The sequence below is a fragment of the Oryx dammah genome, unplaced genomic scaffold, assembly GCF_014754425.2.
Source record: "Oryx dammah isolate SB20612 unplaced genomic scaffold, SCBI_Odam_1.1 HiC_scaffold_8, whole genome shotgun sequence".
Classification (NCBI taxonomy): domain Eukaryota; kingdom Metazoa; phylum Chordata; class Mammalia; order Artiodactyla; family Bovidae; genus Oryx; species Oryx dammah.
Window position 1 is genome coordinate 31,797,936 of NW_024070192.1, and position 17,804 is coordinate 31,815,739.

The 17,804-nt window shown below is 44.3% G+C and overlaps 1 protein-coding gene across 2 annotated transcripts in view; it reads right to left on the bottom strand.

Annotated features, from left to right (window-relative positions):
* Positions 1-17,804, bottom strand: part of DNAH9 (dynein axonemal heavy chain 9) — a 284,846-nt gene that overhangs the window by 173,398 nt on the left and 93,644 nt on the right. For both annotated transcript variants that reach the window (XM_040243337.1, XM_040243338.1), the window contains 4 exons: positions 16,443-16,682; positions 15,938-16,098; positions 3,695-3,851; positions 798-902 (listed from right to left, as the gene is read on the bottom strand). In XM_040243337.1, the coding sequence (XP_040099271.1) occupies positions 798-902; positions 3,695-3,851; positions 15,938-16,098; positions 16,443-16,682 (663 nt within the window). The remainder of the gene's footprint in view (positions 1-797; positions 903-3,694; positions 3,852-15,937; positions 16,099-16,442; positions 16,683-17,804) is intronic.

Genomic DNA, 17,804 nt, shown 5'->3' on the forward strand with positions numbered 1-17,804 from the left:
CACCACGGCCACCACCATCATCACCACCACATCAGAGACTGACATTTATTGTGTGCCTACTATGTGTAGGGCTTTAAGTTAACTCATTCAACAATTATTACAACCAGATCAAGTATGTACTATTATTAACCCCCTTTACAGATGTGGAATTTGAGGTATTGCCTTGCCCAAGGGCACATGGCTAGTAGGTGGCAGGACCAGAAGTGAACAGTGTGATTTCAGAGCCGACACACATAACCACTTTTCCCCCGCCTTGTCTGGCTAACTCTACAAGAACCTGCTTCTTTCACAATCTTAGCTATATGTGGAACTTGGTCATTTAATCTCTGGAGCCCAAGATGAACTCTCTGCTGACTTTGGTCTATCTGTCTCTCACTGCTTCCCTTTTGTCCCCTGGCTCCTTGCAGGGACACATGGAGACAGCTTGTTGGTAACCTCTAGTACTAGGTGCTGCATTGGGACACCACGGGTGTGAGTATTCATGACAGACAGTTCTGTGCCTTTTCTAAGGAGCTGGGCTCTGCCATCCTGCTGAGCCTTTCCTCATCCCCAAGAATCAGGTGCATGGATGTTCTTTCTTCCCATTTTACAGAAGAGGAAATGGAGAATCAAGGCCAGTAAATGGATTCCCTGTGGTAGGGCCCCGTGGACACCCTGTGCTGCGCCCATGCCTGATTTAAGTGGATGGAGGAAATACAACAGGGGGAGGTAAGGAGGGGGTGAAATCAAGAGGATGCAGAAGGCCTCGGTGCTTGGCATGAGGACCACGTGCTCCCATCAACTTCTGCCCCCTGTACCTGCACCGCCACCACTGACAAGACCTCCACAGAGATTCGATTAAACTCATCAAAACAGCCCCAGGCACCAGTCTGAGCAAGGCCCTTGTAGATGTTGCCGCAAGACTGCAAAGAGATGTACAGAGATTAAATTACCATCCATGCTAGGCTTACCATTACATGTCTAAGTATTGATAATTTTCTATCCCCTTTATTATAGAATTCCTGATTCCTTAAAGACCAGTAGTTAGAAACTGGTCAATCCTAAAGGAAATCAATCCTGAATATTCATTGGAAGGAACTGATGTTTAAGCTGAAGCTCCAATACTTTGGCCATCTGATGGGAAGAGCCAACTCATTGGAAAAGACTCTGATGCTGGGAAAGATTGAAGGAAGGAGGAGAAGGGGACAACAGAGGATGAGATGGTTGGATGGCATCGTTGACTCAATGGACATGAGTTTGAGCAAACTCCAGGAGATGGTGAAGGACAGGGAAGCCTGGAGTGCTGCAGTCCATGGAGTCACAAAGAGTTGGACATGACTCAGCAACTGAACAACAACAACTATTGCATATATCGAATCTATATATCTCTCTGCATGCATGCTAAGTCGCTTCAGCTATGTCCAACTCTTTGCGACCCCATGGACTATAGCCTGCCAGGCTTCTCTGTCCATAGGATTCTCCAAGCAAGGATACTGGAGTTTGTTGCCATGACCTCCTCCAGGGATCTTCCCCACCCAGGGATGGAAGCCACGTCTGTTACATCTCTGCATTGGCAGGCAGGTTCTTTACTACTAGTACCAGCTGGGAAACACCAATCTCTCTATCATTTATTTATTGATCAATCAATCATCTATCTCTCCATCTCCATTTATCCATCTGCCCATCACTCCATTCCTCTATCTGAGTAGCTGAACAAGAAAGGGAAGAGGAGGTTTGACACTACTTAGCGAGGCTGCTTGGTTACAAAGGATGTCTGGTGTCCAGGAAGTGGTCCCCTTACCTTTGCTGTGTACCACTACAGCTATACTTACTGTTCTTGCTCTGATCTGTGTCTGGACTAGACACACATGGCTGAATTTTCACATGGTTCAAACAAATTGAGGGCAGACTCGTCCTCCCATCCTGTACTCTTAGAGGAATTGGTGGGGTCAGGGTTCAGTAATCAAGTTTTGAAAGGACTGAGTGAAATGACTGTAGTGACCTCTGACCATGGAGCCAACTCATCTCTTCCTGTTTCCCATGTTAGGTGTGACTTTAAGATATATGCCTTTTCTTCTTCAGTCAACATCCAAGGTCTTCCACATCTAAATAAGTGTGTCCTCCAGAATGGTCCTCTTGGGAGAGTATGTTTATCTCAGAAATGCTGCCATTGCTTAACTCGAGGAGAATCTAGAAAGTTTATTCCTAAAGCTTAGCTTGAGAAATATTTCTTCTTCCAGCCTGGCTTAAAGAGAAACATAATCTTTATGTGTTCATCAATAAAAGCAACCATATTAAAATTTAGTGCATAGACTATGGCAGCACAGCTATTTGGGGCCTGAATCCTCATTTTGTCTGCTTTCCATGAGAAAACATGGTGCTACAAGATTCTGCAACTCTGTGCAGCAAAATTTTATATACAAGAGAAATGATTAAAGTTGCAGCAGATCAATCTCATTTAAAGAGTTCTGTATGGGGTAACTGCAAGTGCTATCTTGCAGTCTCTAAAACTATTTTAAAATTGAGTTTATTTTGCAATCAATATATCACATCATTTATATCTATAAATATTTGATCTATTTAATGTAATTATTTTCTTTTTCCACCCTAAATTTATTTAAATGCCATCCTATTTTCAAAAGGGACTTATGGCAGTCTACAAAAATACACACAATAAAAAAAAAGAGACAGTAAGATAATCTATTATTATGCTTTTATAACAAAGACTCTATATAAGGTCTAGCTGTGAGCAGAATGTTGCTAAGAGGTGACTTAATGGCTGTCTTGTTTCCCTTGCCATTCTTTATGACACAGCGCCTGGAATATGTTTGATATTAAAATAATGTAAAAATGAAGAGTGCCTGAATGAAGAATATTAGCCTTGCACTTGTCTTTTATGTATCTTTTGCTAAGAACAGAGGTTACTGTGACTTCCCTCGTGGTCCAGGGGTTAAGATTCTGCTTTCCAATGCAGGGGACGGGAGTTCCATCTCTAGTCAGGGAACTAAGATCCCACATGCTGCATGCAACCACAGCAAGAAAAACCCACATGCTGCAACTAAGACCCAGTGCAGCCAAAGGTTAAAAAAAAAAAAAGAACAGAGGCTACTCTAGTCTGGCTTCAGAAGCCAAATCTGCCCTTGTAGAGTATTGTGCCCTTGAGGAATTCTAGAAAAACGCCCACTTTTACAGAAGAGCACATCTATGGCTTTTATGTGAAGACTTTCATATCAGCCACTTATGAGCCTTTCGGTGGTTCTGGGTCAAGTAGTGAATTTAGGCCTTTGGAGATATGTTTACTACTACTACTACTAAGTCGCTTCAGTCGTGTCCGACACTGTGCGACCCCATAGACGGCAGCCCACCAGGCTCCACCGTCCCTGGGATTCTCCAGGCAAGAATACTGGAGTGGATTGCCATTTCCTTCTCCATGGAGATATGTTTAGTTCCCTCATTTTACAAATAATGGAAGGAAGGTCCCAGAGGGGAAGTCACCCATCTGTGGCTGCAGAGCTCATTAGTGGAAGTGGATTCCAAGGTGGTGAGGTTTAACAGGAGGTCACTCAGCTCCCGGGGCCAAGGGTCCCCATGTCTCCTGTGAAGAAGCAGAGACCTCCTGATCTGGGTCTCTGAGCTTGGCCAGAGAGGCGTGGATAAAGCTCATCAATGGTTTGGGCCACCACCTAGCCCCAGCCCCCCAAGGCCGGGCCTGTACCTTGTAATCCATCTGCTCGGAGCAGTTAAACACGTAGACCATGACGCCCAGCGCCCGGCCCAGGTCCTTGGTGGTCTCTGTCTTGCCTGTGCCTGCAGGTCCTGCTGGAGCCGCGCTCATGGTGAGGTGCAGAGCCTGGGTGAGGGTGATGTAACACCTGCCAGACACAGAAAGGCGGAGGAGGTGGTCCTAGTGAGACAGGACTGAGCTTCAAGGCCACAAGAGGCTTGACGCAGCTTCGGTAAAGGAAAGCCCAGACCCCACCAGTCTGCTCCCCTCTGTGCTGTGGGAGGAGCTTTCTAAATGGCACCTTCCTGACTTTCTTGACCTTGCCCTCGCTTATTTCTCTAGCTCACTTCTCACCGTCCTCCCTACTGCCCCAGCCCAAGTACTCTTAAGTTCATTTGTGAAGAAGTATTCTCACTGCTCAGCACTGTGGTCTTAATGTTAGTGTCTCTGCTAAATCCATATGTTGAAACCATATCTTAACCCCCCAAAGATTGTGGTATTAGGAGGCAGGGTTTTCAGGAGATGATTAGGTCATGAAGGTGGAGTCCTCATGAATGGACTTCATGCCTTATTAAAGGGATCCCGAACAATCCTTTGTTCCTTCTACTGTGTACATACAAGTCCCTGTGTCCCTGTCCTTTAAGATAAATGGCTTTTGCTTTAGTCTCCCAGGTCTCCCCCTAAGCCTCAAAGAGCTGACTCAAGAGTTAATGACAAGGGACTTTCCTGGTGGTCCAGTGGCTAAGACTCTGTGCTCCCAAAGCAGGGCGCCCAAGTTCCATCCCTGGTCAGGGAACTAGATCCCACATGCTGCAACTAAGAGTTCAAATGCCCAAACCAAAAGATCCTGCAAAGACTTACGCAGGAATGTTCAAAGCAGCAATATTTATAACAATAAGAAACTGGAAACAACTCAGGTGTCCATCAACCATGAATGAATAAACAAAATGCAATATATCTGTGCAATGGAATGCTATTTAACAAAGTAGTGGAATTAAGCACTGACACATACAACATGGATGAACCTTAAAAACATTAAAATGAAGGAAGTCAGATGCAAAAGATCCCATACTATTCCATTTATGAAATGTCTAGAAGACACAGAGATAGCACATCAGGAGCTGCCTAGGGAGGGTGATGGGAGTGAGGCCTGACTGCAAACAAGGTGACAGCAATATTCTAAAGCTAAATTGTGATCGTGGCTGCACAAGTCTAATTTACTAGAATCATTGATTTGTACACTTGTAATGGGTGAACTTTAAGACATGTAAATTGTATCTCAGCTTTTAAAACTGTGGCATTGGCTTTTTTAATACCTAGAAAATCAATACAGAGGCTCTCAACCTGCAGTCTAGATGAGCGGGGGGGTGGGGGTGGGGGGTGGTGCTGTCTGAGGAAAAAGGTGTCTCTGAAATGAACTCTTTGGTTTTGAATCTGATGCTAGAGTTGACCAGAATCTCTGACTTAACACTTTTCTCACCAGATGGTGACTGCACCTCCACTGCCACCAAAATTGCTTTGAAAAGATTTGGAGTTCCTGAATCCTCCTTTAATTCAGTGTGAAATGTCCATAGCTACTTCAGCCTTTGACAAAGAAACCCAGGAAGGCAGTTTGCCCTGGGGGAGAGAATATGCAGAATTGCTGTTCTACCTGGAGTTCTCCTGGGTAACGGGGTGAGGGGGGATGGGCTGGCTGACTTTAACCCCTGGGGAGCTGGGCTCAAGCAACTGCACCACGTTGTTGTTCTGTTGTTGTTTAGTCACCAAGTCACATCCGACCCTTTGTGACCCCATGGACTGTGGTCCTCCAGGCTCCTCTGTCCACGGGATTCCCCAGGCCAGAATACAGGAGTGGGTTGTCATTTCTTTCTCCAGAGGATCTTCCTGACCCAGGAGTCGAGCTCATGTCTTCAGCACTGCAGATTTTTTTTACCACTGAGGCATGGGGGAAGGCCTTCAGCTGCTGATCTGGGAGGTGGGCCAGAAGGGGAGGGGAGTCAGAAAGTGAAAGTGTTCATTTCTGAGTCATGTCCGACCCTTTGTGACCCCATGGACTGTGGCCCGCCAGGCTCCTCTGTCCATGGGATTCTCCAGGCAAGAGTACTGGAGTGGGTTGCCATGCTCTCCTCTCCAGGGAATCTTCCCAACGCAGGGGTCCAACCCAAGTCTCCTGCACTGCAGGCAGGTTCTTTACTGAAAGAGCCACAAGGGAAGACAAATCAGGGTTAAGGTGAGGAGCTAGGTCCCACCTCAGCTCCCTCAGTCACTGCGGTCACTTGGCAGTGCTTCTCTCCCACACGGGTAGCTGCGTCTTCAGCGTTCTATGTGCAGCTTTAACCAAACTTGTGCTCTTAGGCTGAGCTCTGTCTCCACACTGGACCCAAGGCCTTCCATCTCTGCCAGTCCCAGGCTTCTTCCAGACCTTTGAGGGCCTGCTGTAGCCCTGAGTATCCCCAGGATGAAAGGCAACTGCCTGGACAGGGAAATCCTGGCCCCCAGCCAACTCTCCCAACCTTTTATATATATAATTGCCCGTAATAACAGGAACTCTGGAGCTGGAAGGAATCCAATCCCCTTAAATCACAGATGGATAGATTGAGATGTGTGGGTTTCCCAGATGGCTCAGTGGTAAAGAATCCACCCACCAATGCAGGAGACACAGGAGGCCTGGGTTCGATCCCTGGGTTGGGAAGAGGCCCCCAGAGGAGGAAACGGCACCCCACTCCAGTACTCTTGCCTGGAGAATCCCATGGACAGAGGAGCCTGGTGGGCTGCCGTCTGTGGGGTCACAAAGAGTTGGACATGACTGAGCAGGCATGCACAACGCAAAGAGAATGAGGTTAAGGGAGGGAAGGTGGGCTGTCTAAGGAGTTCTAGTAACCAAGGCAGGGACAGTGGGCCTTTAGCTTGGGCCATGAGGAAAACACAAAGAAAGGAAAGAGTACTCCTCTCCTGTATGTGTGTTGGGGAGGGGTGGGGGGCACTGGCATTACGGTTGGGCCAGCAGGATGTCCTATTCTTTGGGACACACACTCCTCCTCCAAAATTCTGTCTGTGGTCTTGTTAGACTGTCCATCTCTTTAAATGTCTAAGTCGCTGCTTCAATCTGCTCCTGTTTCCTACTGAGAGGGCAGATCACGCTGTTGTGGTTTGAGGCAAGGACTCAGGAGTCAGACATACTAACTTCAAAGCTTGCCTCTACTACAAAGCCTTTGTGAAATCTGCACAGGTTAATAAACTTTGGTGCCTTTGAAAAAATGTGTCATTGGGGGTCGATCACACAGGATTTTCTTTGCACAAAGGAATTTAGATAGCTCTGCTGCCTCAAGAACAACTGCAGAGACTTCCCTGGTGGTCCAGTAGATTAAGACTTTGCCTTTCAAAGCAAGAGGGCATGAGTTTACTCCCTAGTCAGGGAGTTGAGATCCTACATGTCTCTTGGCCAAAACACCAAAACATAAGAAAACTGGAAGTGATATTGTAAGAAATTCAATAAAGACTTTAAAAATGGTCCACATTTGAAAAAAAAACTTTAAAATAAACAAAAATAAAACAACTGCAATTATGAAAATGGCAAGGAATCACTGACTGGTGACCCCAACATGAATATGCATTAATTTAGTTTGCTTGCTTATCTGGAAGACAGATTTTTAATTTTAAAAGAGATCTCAGAGGCTTGGCCATGCCACACTGCCTCCCTTCAAATACTGTCATGCAGCATTGTCTTCCAGTAAGACATGGTTTATTATTTTAGAAGCTGGCCCCTTCCACCGTGGGTTGGTTCTAATTGTTTGAAAGGCCTTCCTAGTATTGAGCTAAAGTCAGTTTTATTTTCTTGGGGCAAGTGATGTCTACTGGCCTTGTTTCTATCTGATCCACCAGGCTCTTGTGAGGACAAGATGAGACAAGAGATAAGACAGTGCCTTGGAAAGTAGAAAGCTGATCCACTTTTATTATTATTATCTGTTAAGATAATAAATACAGGAAATGTAGCTTTCCCTTTTCTTTTTTTTTTTTCTTTTTTGATACAGTCATTCAAATGGCAGATCAAAGAAAATATCAAAGGTGCTGTATCTTGAGTTCAGCTATGAATAGACTTGAGGCTATTCTAGCCATGTGGTTTGGCTAATCTTAGAGTTGGTGAAATCACAGCTGATTTTATTCATTTCCTATTGCTATACACACACACAAAGAAGCTTTAAAAAAACACCCATTTATAAGCTCATTTCTATACATAAGGAATCCAGGTGGCTCCTCTACTGATGGTCTCACAGGGTCAAAATCAAGGAACCAGTGGACTGGACTCTTATCTGGACACTCTTGGGGAAGAACCTGCTTCCAGTCTCATTTGAATTCTTGGCCGAATTAAGCTTTACCAGTTGTAGGACTGAGATCCTTGGTGGAATGTTTTAAAGAATTTTTACTGCAAGGCAGTAGATGGGCAGAATAGGAGATAAATTTACAAAGACCAACTTTTTCCTATACACAACTGAATTTTGATGAGATTCTGTTTGTCAGGTTTTTCTTTTATGGACTATACTTTTGGTGTCATAACTAAGACATCTTTGCTTAATTTCATTCATCAAAATTAACAACATTTGCACTTCAAAAGATGCCATGAAGAAAATGAAAAGATAAGCAACAGGCTGGGATAAAATACTTGCAAACACATGTGCCATATATCCAGAATATACAAAGAAGTCTGAGAACTCAGTAAGAGTACACACAGCTCAATCAAACAATAGACAAAAGATATGAACAGAAATTATGCCAAAGAATATATACAAATGGCCAACGAGCACATGAAAATATGCTCAATATCATTATTACAGAGATACAAATTAAAACTCAAATGAGATCCTACTTTACATCCACTAGAATGGCTACAATAATAAGACATAATAATAAATGTTGTCAAGGATGTGGAGAAATGGGAAGCCTCACACATTGCTGGTGGGGATATAAGACAATCAAGTTACTTCAGAAAATAATTTATCAAAAGGTTAAACATAAAACTGCCATACCACCCAATAACTCCTCTCCTGGGTATTAACCCAAGAGAAATTAAAACATATGTCCATGCAAAAACTTGCAAGCCAATGTTCACAGAAACATTGTTTGTAATGGCCCCAAACTAAAAATTACCTAAGATAACTGGATAGGCAAAACATGTCATTATCTGTAAAATGGATTATTATTCAGAGATAATAAGTAACAAATTACTGACACATATTTTACAAGGAAAAAACCCCAAACATCACATAAAATGAAACAAGCCAGACACAAGAGACCACATGCTTATAAGATTCCATTTATAAGAAATGTACAAGATAGGCAAATTTATAGGGATAGAAATAGATTAGTGACTGCACAGGACTGTGGGTGGGAATAAGGATTAACTATAAATGGCCATGAGGGATCTTACTGAGGAGCATAAAACTGTTGCAATTGATTTATGGTGATGTTCACACTACTTGATAAAGTTACTAACAATCATTGAATTATACACTTGGATGGGTAACATTTTTGACATACAATAAAGCTCAATAAGTTGTTTTAAATCTATATATTTCATTATATATGTAATAATAATAAACCTTATATAGGAATAAAAAATTTTAAACTCCCTATAGAGGTAACGATAAGAAACACTCAAATCTATATGAAGATATTTATAAACTTTTCTAAGAAACATAGCTGAAGGTGTTGCAGGAAGGGGGACCCCTGCCAGGGCCCGAAACTGGGCTCTTGTCTAACACTCGGAAATGAATTGTCTGAGGAGACACATGTGCTGACAAGGCAAGAGATTTTATCGGGAAAGGGTACCTGGGCGGAGAGCAGTAGGGTAAGGGAACCCAGGAGAACTGCTCTGCCACAGCTCACAATCTCGGGTTTTATGGTGATGGGATCAGTTTCCGGGTTGTCCTTAGCCAATCACTCTGACTCAGAGTCCTTCCTGGTGGTGTACACCTTGTTCAGCCAAGATGGAGGTCAGTGAGAAGGATTCTGGGAGGTGGTCAGACATGTAGTGTCTCTTTTTCACCTTTCCCGAACTCTTTCGGTTGGTGATAGCTTATTAGTTCTGTGTTCCTTATCAGGACTTCCTGTCATAAAACAACTCATGCAAATGGTTACTATGGTGCCTGGCCAGGGTGGGCGGTTTCAGCCAGTGTGCTTCCCTTAACAAAGGTATGAACAAAGAGAAATAGATCACATGTTATAAAGATGTGAGGCCATTTTTTCAAAATTAATTTGAAGGTTTTAAGGTTCACCAATTAAAACCCTAATCATTTATATCTGGGGACTTGACAAAATGATTAAAGCTCATTTAAAAGAACAAAGGAAGAGCTTTTTAAAAAAGGGAAATGCAAACAGATGATACCTTGCTATAAAAATACTACAACTCACAATAAAGCTGCAGTCCTTAAAGAGTACAGCATATAGATGGATGAACATAATGAAACAGAGTAAGAATAGATAGGCTGAGGCAATTTGATAGACTCAAAACTTTGAATAGGGGGATGGTTATAAGTATCTTTTCTCACTCAGGACACTGTCTTTTCATTTTGCTGATGGTTTCCTTCATGGTGCAAAGGTTTTTAAAAGAATGAAACTCTGCCATTTGCAACAGCATGGATGGCGCTGGAGGGTATAATGCTAGGTGAAATTAAGTCAAACAGAGAAAGATAAATACTGTACGTTTTCACTTATACGTAGAATCCAAAACATAAAGGGAATGAGTATAACAAAACAGACAGATACACACAACAGACCAGTAGATATCAGTGGGAAGAGGGTTGAAGAGAGGAATAATACAGTGGAAGGGGGTTACGATTTGTCTCTCTGGTATGTACAAAATAGGTAAGACACAAGGATGTGATGTACAGCAAAGGGAATAGAACCAATATTGTAAAGCAACTTTTTAAAAATGTATTTATTTATCTGGGCTTCCCTGGTGGCTCAGATGGTAAAGAACCCGCCTGCAATGCGGGACTAAGCACAGTACATTTATTTATTTACTTTACGGGAGTCTAATTGCTTTACAATGTTGTGTTAGTTTCTGCTGTACAACAAAATGAATCAGCTATATGTGTATATATATCCCCTCTCTCTTAAGCCTCCCTCCCACCCCATCCCCAATATTTTACAATAACTTTAAATGGAGTATCATCTATAAAAACACTGAATCACTATGCTGTATACCCAAAACTAATATTACGTTGTAAATCAACTATGTTTCAATAAAAACTTGAAAACAGAGGGTATCATTTTGCTATGGTGTGTGTGCTCAGTCGTGTCTGACTCTTTGCAACCCCACGGACTGTAGCCTGCCAGGTTCTTCTGTCCATGGAATTTTCCAGGCAAGAATACTGGAGTGGGTTGCCGTTTCCTTCTCCAGGGGATCTTCCTGACCCATGGATGGAAACGGTGTCTCTTGTTCTCCTGCATTGGCAGATGGATTCTTTACCACTAGTGCAATCTGGGAAGACCATGACTTTGGTAATTGTGGCCTATTCAGAAAATCACCCTCAGACTCTTGCATCAATTATATCTCGCCCACTTGCCTTAGTGCCTAAGAAATTAAGAGGTTCTGCAAATGGATAAGCAATTGACTAAGACAATCCTTCCAGGAGGGGGCTGTGTGTGAAGGTGAGGGAAGGGGAGTGAAGCGGGAGGAGATCCTCCAAAGATGAAGAGACAACCTAGGAGAACAGCTTTTGTTCAGTATGAAAAAGGATCTCCATTTAGCCCTTCAACTTAGCATTGTGTTCAAGTCCTGGGACAGCGGCTGAGCCATTGTATCTACTTATACATTCTGGCCCCATCCAGGCAGTGGGACGTTCCGAAGAAACAGGCATAATCAGTCGGACGTACAGTAATGTGGTTGTGCCTCTAATGAATGTGCAGAGGCTGTGTGGATCAATTGTCCATTTGATTAATTCCTCTGGCAGGAGAGAATTAAATGTACTTAAGCGGTACACCAGCAAAAACTCAATGCTCTTTAAAATGCAATTTTCTGGGTGGAGGCCAATTTTTTTTTTTCTGGCCAAGACATTTCTTGAGATAATAATAGAAGTCAATGAGAAAATGGAATTTGCCGTATAAGTATGCACTCCACGCTAGAAGAGCATCTCACGCGCAGAACAAGGTCAAGCTCTGTACAGTATTCACCGTTCTTTGCAGCAAATCTTCCTTTTAAGTTCCTGTTTGCATTCTTCCATAGGAGAGGTAATAATGCCTATTTTGGAAATAATTCATTGTCCAAACTTTATCCTGTTCCTCTAGGAGGCATTCAGCATTAGAGTACTAAAGATCTCTAACTCCAAAAGAGGCAATCATCGCCTTCAACCCATGGGCAGGTGTGAAGGAAAGCCGTGTACTTTTTCTTACTTGGAATAATGTCTGATGTGCCAGGGGAGAGGAAGGAAATACTCTGAATGGTATGGGAAGCTGAATGTGTCAACCCAGGTCTCAGAAATCATTTCACTGCTTTTACACAAGGAATGTTTCTCAAATGCCTGTTATTTGCTGGACATGATGTTGAGTCCTGGGGCACCATGGAGCAGTGAGCCAATCAAAAGTCAATGCTCTTGAGAAACATATAGTCCAAAGTGAGAGACAGACATTAATCAAGTTGCTCAAACATATAATAGCTTCATTTCTCTGTTCTGAGTGATATAAATTCCCAAACTATTAGCTCATAGTCCAAGGCAGGCAAAAATAAAAACACCTCACTGTCAGAGAGAACACCCTTCCGGATGCCCTTCCTGTTTAGAACAGGTGTCTTGCTGAGAATCACCACAAAGGCAAAGACATGTGAGAGGGTCCCCTGTGAATGAAACTCCAGGTGGGAAAGCTTTTCCCTGTACCCACAGCGAATGAACCCCTCCAACTGATCGTGACCCGGTGAAGCCCTAGTAAAACCCCTGAGACACCCGAACCCTCAGAGTTGCTGCTGCCTTTACTGTTCCAGCTGCAGAGAAATCTGCCTCTCGCCCTGAACTGATGCTGTCTGCCTTCTGTCCTCAGCTGGGGCAGGGAGCAGGGTGGGTGCCCAGCTGAGAGCAGGAGAGAGCATAGGGCCTGCTTCTGCTTTGGGAGCCAAGGCATAGACGGAGTCCCATGTGGACCCCTCGTTTGAGTCAATCCCCTCTTCCCAATTCTGTCATGCTTACGACCTGGGTTTTCAACAATGAACTATCGTTCATTCACTGAGAGATAGTAATTCAACATCTACTAGGTATTAGTGAAAATAGCAACAGATGAGACAGACAAAGATCTCTGACAGGAAAAAGTTTACATTCCAAAGGGGACTGTTGCCAAGAAGCCAGAAGGCAAGTTCATTTCAGAATGTGGGAGATGTTGAAAAGTGAAAGAGAAAGTCGCTCAGTCGTGTCTGACTCTTTGTGACCCCATGCACTACCCAGTCCATGGAACTCTCCAGGCCAGAATACTGGAGCGGGCAGCCGTTCCCTTCTCCAGGGGATCTTCCCCACCCAGGGATCAAACCCAGGTCTCCTGCATTGCAGGTGGATTCTTTGTCAGCTGAGCTACTAGGGAAGCCCTTAGGGAGAGGATAAATGGGGGGATCCTTAATGTAATTTGCGTGTGTACGTGTGTGTGTGTGTGTGTGTGTGTGTGTCTGTGTTTGACAGGTGGGAGAGGTTGTCTTTTAGAAAGAGTGGTCATGGGAGGTCTCTTCAGAGCGAAGAGCAGAGCAAGAAAGGATGAGAGGATGACAGCGGCGCACAAAGCGTGGGGAAGAGCAGGCCAGACAGAAAGGACCACGTGTATTCAAGGCTGTGGCTTGAAATGAACTTAAAGGGATCGAGGCACACAGAGGAGGCCAGTGTGGCTGGACTGCAGGCTGTGAGGCATCAGGGTGGTTGGCAGGAACTACTATGTTCCACAAGGAATTCATATTTTAGTCTAAATGTAGTGGGGAGCAGCCGGGGACAGTGATGTGACCTCTACAGGCTCCCATGAAACAGAGAGATGCAAGAGTAAACAAATGAGCGGTTTGAGCGGGACTCTGGGTGGAAGATGAATTACAAAAATGAAAAGCATAGGGGGAGATGGACCAGGAGGTCTTCTTCTATGGATAATGCTGGGACCTCCAGTGACTTTGAAGTTCCCACACCCCTATTCATTCCGTGAGCAGAGTGATTATAATTTCACTAATTGTTATTTGGAAATATATCTGAGGATTTAGCCAGAATACAGGTGATAATACTTAAAACAGGCAGAGAGAAAATTAAGTAGAAGATGGCACGGATTCTTTTTGGCCACTTTAACCATCACAATTTACGACTGTGTCTTCATTACCTACAGGTCGCTTATTCTGGGTGAGCCAGTCACTCACATATGCAGGTCTTTTTGCAGAAGAAGAGATTTAATGTTCAGTGGAATTATAAGGGGAAAGGGCACCAGCATTTAACAGAATTTATAGAAATCTCTGCAGATTTAATGTACCATTTCTCACACGGATCATGACCTTATCTCCCTGTCCTCTCTCTCCTTCGCCCACATTCTTTTGTCAGATGAATCTTTACAAGTTTTCATCCTTTTTTACTCCTCTGATGAAAAAGTTTCAATAGTTGATCACTCCTTACTGGATAAAGAATATGATTTCCACATTTCACAGACTCTTACCCATCTTACCAGGCTTGTTCCTGACTACTTTCCCCAAAGTCCCTCTTCCAAGAACATGCTTTAAATTTTCCCATATCTGCATCTTTGCCCACAAAATTCCAACCAGAACGCTAATCAGTAGTTCTTTAACTTTGGGGCATCCCAGACCCCTTTAACAATTAATGAATGGTATAGATCCAACTCATGGCAAAAGGAGAAGGGGGTGACAGAAGATGAGCTGGTTAGATAGCATCACCGATTCAATGGACATGAATCTGAGCAAACTCCAGGGAACAGTGGAGGACAAGGGGAGCCTGTCATGCTGCAGTCCATGGGGTCACAATGAGTCAGACACGACTGAGCGACTGAACAACAACAGTGTATCTTTTCAATAGGAAAGGTGACACGTGCACAGCTTTCTGTACAATTTCATCCTGTCAGTCATCCTAAAACCAACTGAAACCCTGTTAGAGTCCTACATACCCTTCAGGGTCCAGATCAGATAGTGTCTTCCTTGCAGTGTTCTTGGTCCTCTTGTTCCTGCAGTGGCTGAGATGCCTGTGCTCAGAGGTCACTTACTTGGAAGTTTGTAGAGAATGGCTCTGTGCCCTATTCTGTACTATGACCTTGCACATTTTCCCTGCGCTATTTATTTCAGTAAGTTCAGTTGCTCAGTCATGTCCAACTCTTTGTGACCCCATGGACTGCAGCACGCCGGGCCTCCCTGTCCTTCACCGTTTCCCTGAGTTTGTTCAAATTCATGTCCATCGAGTCAGTGATGCCATCCAACCATCTCATCCTCTGTCATCCCCTTCTCCTCCCACCTTCAATGTTTCCCAGCGTTGAGGTCTTTTCCATTGAGTCAGTTCTTATCATCAGGTGGCAGAGAATTAAAGCTTCAGCTTCGGCATCAGTCCCTAAAATGAATATTCAGGACTGATTTCCTTCAGGATTGACTGATTTGATCACCTTGCTGTCCAAGGGACTCTCAAGAGTCTTCTCCAACACCAGAGTTCAAAAGCATCATTTCTTCGGCACGATCTTTTTAAATTTTGTTTTTATTGGTCGTGCAGTGCAGCATGCAACATCATAGTTCCCCAACCAGGGGTCAAACCTGAGCCCCCTTCATTGGCAGCACAGACTCCCAGCCACTTGACCACCAGGGAAATCCTTCCCCTTATCCTTCTGAAATTTTTATCTACACGTCTTATTTCCCTCAACAAAACTGGAGTTTAAGTTTTAGTGATCTCTGCATTTCCAGTGACTATTAGTCTGCCTGGCATAACCACTGAGCCCATGTGCTCCCGAGCCTGTGTGCCAAAACTAGAGAATCTGTGCACCACAATGAGAGATCTTGTATGCCACAGCTAAGACCCAAGACAGCCAAATAAATAAAAACAAACAAACAGACATGGCTCACTGATTTGCTCTGGGGTTTGCTCTGATCAGGGTTCTGTCCTATGCCATTTCAGTTTATTTTGCATCTGTTGGGTTAAGTCTGGCCCTCCCCCTGCAACCTTGTGGACAAATAGCAGGTGACCGTGGATGGTGAGAGCCAGACGGCAGAAGGCGCCTGTGTCAGTGGCTGATGCTAGTGCTCACCTGTCTGTCAAGGGCGTGATCACCAGGCGAGGGGTATTTCCCAGGTACTCATAGGAGTATAGAAACTGGGCATCACAGATGTTGGCGAAGCAGTGTTTGGCCTCGTCATCCCATCGGTGCCTTAGCTGGGACAGCCAGAGGAAGGCCTGGGCGTTATTTACCTAGAGAGGGAGTGGCAGAGTAGGTTGGTAAATCACAAGATTCAACAGGTAGGAGGTGGCCCCATGGCTGCAGAATGCACAGGGCTCAGGGTGACCCAGGTGTTGTGCATCATTCAGGAGGGCAGCACACTGCCCGACATGGCACAGAAAGCACGAGCCACTTGGATGATGCTGTTTTGCTGGGGTTTTAAAGGTAGGAGCAGCCACCTTGATCCTCTCCCAGATCCCTGACTGGTACAGAGTTTGGGGCCCCTGTGTTTTGGCCATATGTGAGCTTCTCCCAAATCCCAATACTTGTGGTATAGCTACCCACAGAGTGGTACTCTTGAGAGTCCGAGACTCACCTTCTGAGCAATCATCTTGGCCACCACGTCCCGGGCATGGACATCGATGGTGCATATGGTCATGATCTTCTGCCGGTCCCCCTTGGAGAGCTGGCCAATGAGCATGGTGATGAGGGTTTTGAGCTGGGCCACTTGCTTCTTGTAATAGTCCTTCATGGCATTCTCATAGCCTTCCTCCAGCCTTGCAAATGCCATGCCCACCTCTGTGGTCCACCAGATCTGGGTACAGGTCAGGGCCACCTACGGCACCAAGAGTTGCTTAGGAACGCCATTACCAGGACTGTCTCTCAAACCAGCCCACTCTCACACAGCAGGGGCTGAGAATATAATTGTGTGGGTGATGGACATCCCTTCCCTCCCTCATCCACCAGCACTGTTCTGTTGAACATGTGCTTCTAAGTCCTCGGAGATATAAAGTGGGTACAACACAAGTGGGGAGAGTCCTTTCTGCTCTTGAAAAATGTACCATTTGGTTGAGAACAGCTAAAGGCTCATTCAGGTCAATGTTAGTAGCTTTTAGAAATTGCTACACTGACCTGTTTTTGCTTCCCAGTTCACAGCACCTTTCCTGCGCCTGGGAGGGTAAGAAAGTCTTGAGTGGACATCTCAATGATACTTAGTCTTTGCTCTGTTCTTCTGGAAGCCCTTACAGTTGAAGTATTCTAGTTGAGTGAGCCATTGCTGATTATGTGTGGCAGATTTTTTTCTTTCCCATAGTACTTACACTATATCTTTAAACATCTCTTCAAACTTTTAACTTTGAAAAGCCTGCTCTTTCTTTAAATTGGAGTCTGATTGCTTTACAACACTTGTTCGTCTCTGCTGTACAACGAAGTGAATCATCAGTTATATGTATACATATGTCTCCTCCACCTTGGACCCCGCATCCCACCCCTCTTGGTCATCACAGGGCACAGGGCTGAGCTCCCTGTCCTATGCAGCAGCTTCCCACTAGCTTCCTGTTTCACACATGGTAGTGTATACACATCAACCCCATCTCCCCATTCATCCCACTCTCCCCTTTCTGCTCTGTGTCCACATGTCCGTTCTTATATCTGTGTTTCTAACTTTGAAAGGTCTACTCGTTGCAGGTCAGGAAGGATGACACTGAAATTCAGTGTGGTCACTTTGATTTGTTGGAGAAGGAAATGGCAAGCCACTCCAGTGTTCTTGCCTAAAAAATCCCATGGACAAGGGAGCCTGGTGGGCTATGGTCCATGGGGTCGCAGAGAGTTGGACATGACTGAGCAAACAAACAACAACATTTTGATTTGTATTCTTCAGAGATTCAAAATAAATAAATGGAAAGAGTGATTTTTTTTTTTTTTTGGAAAGAGTGATTTAAATGAACCTTTCTTCTGC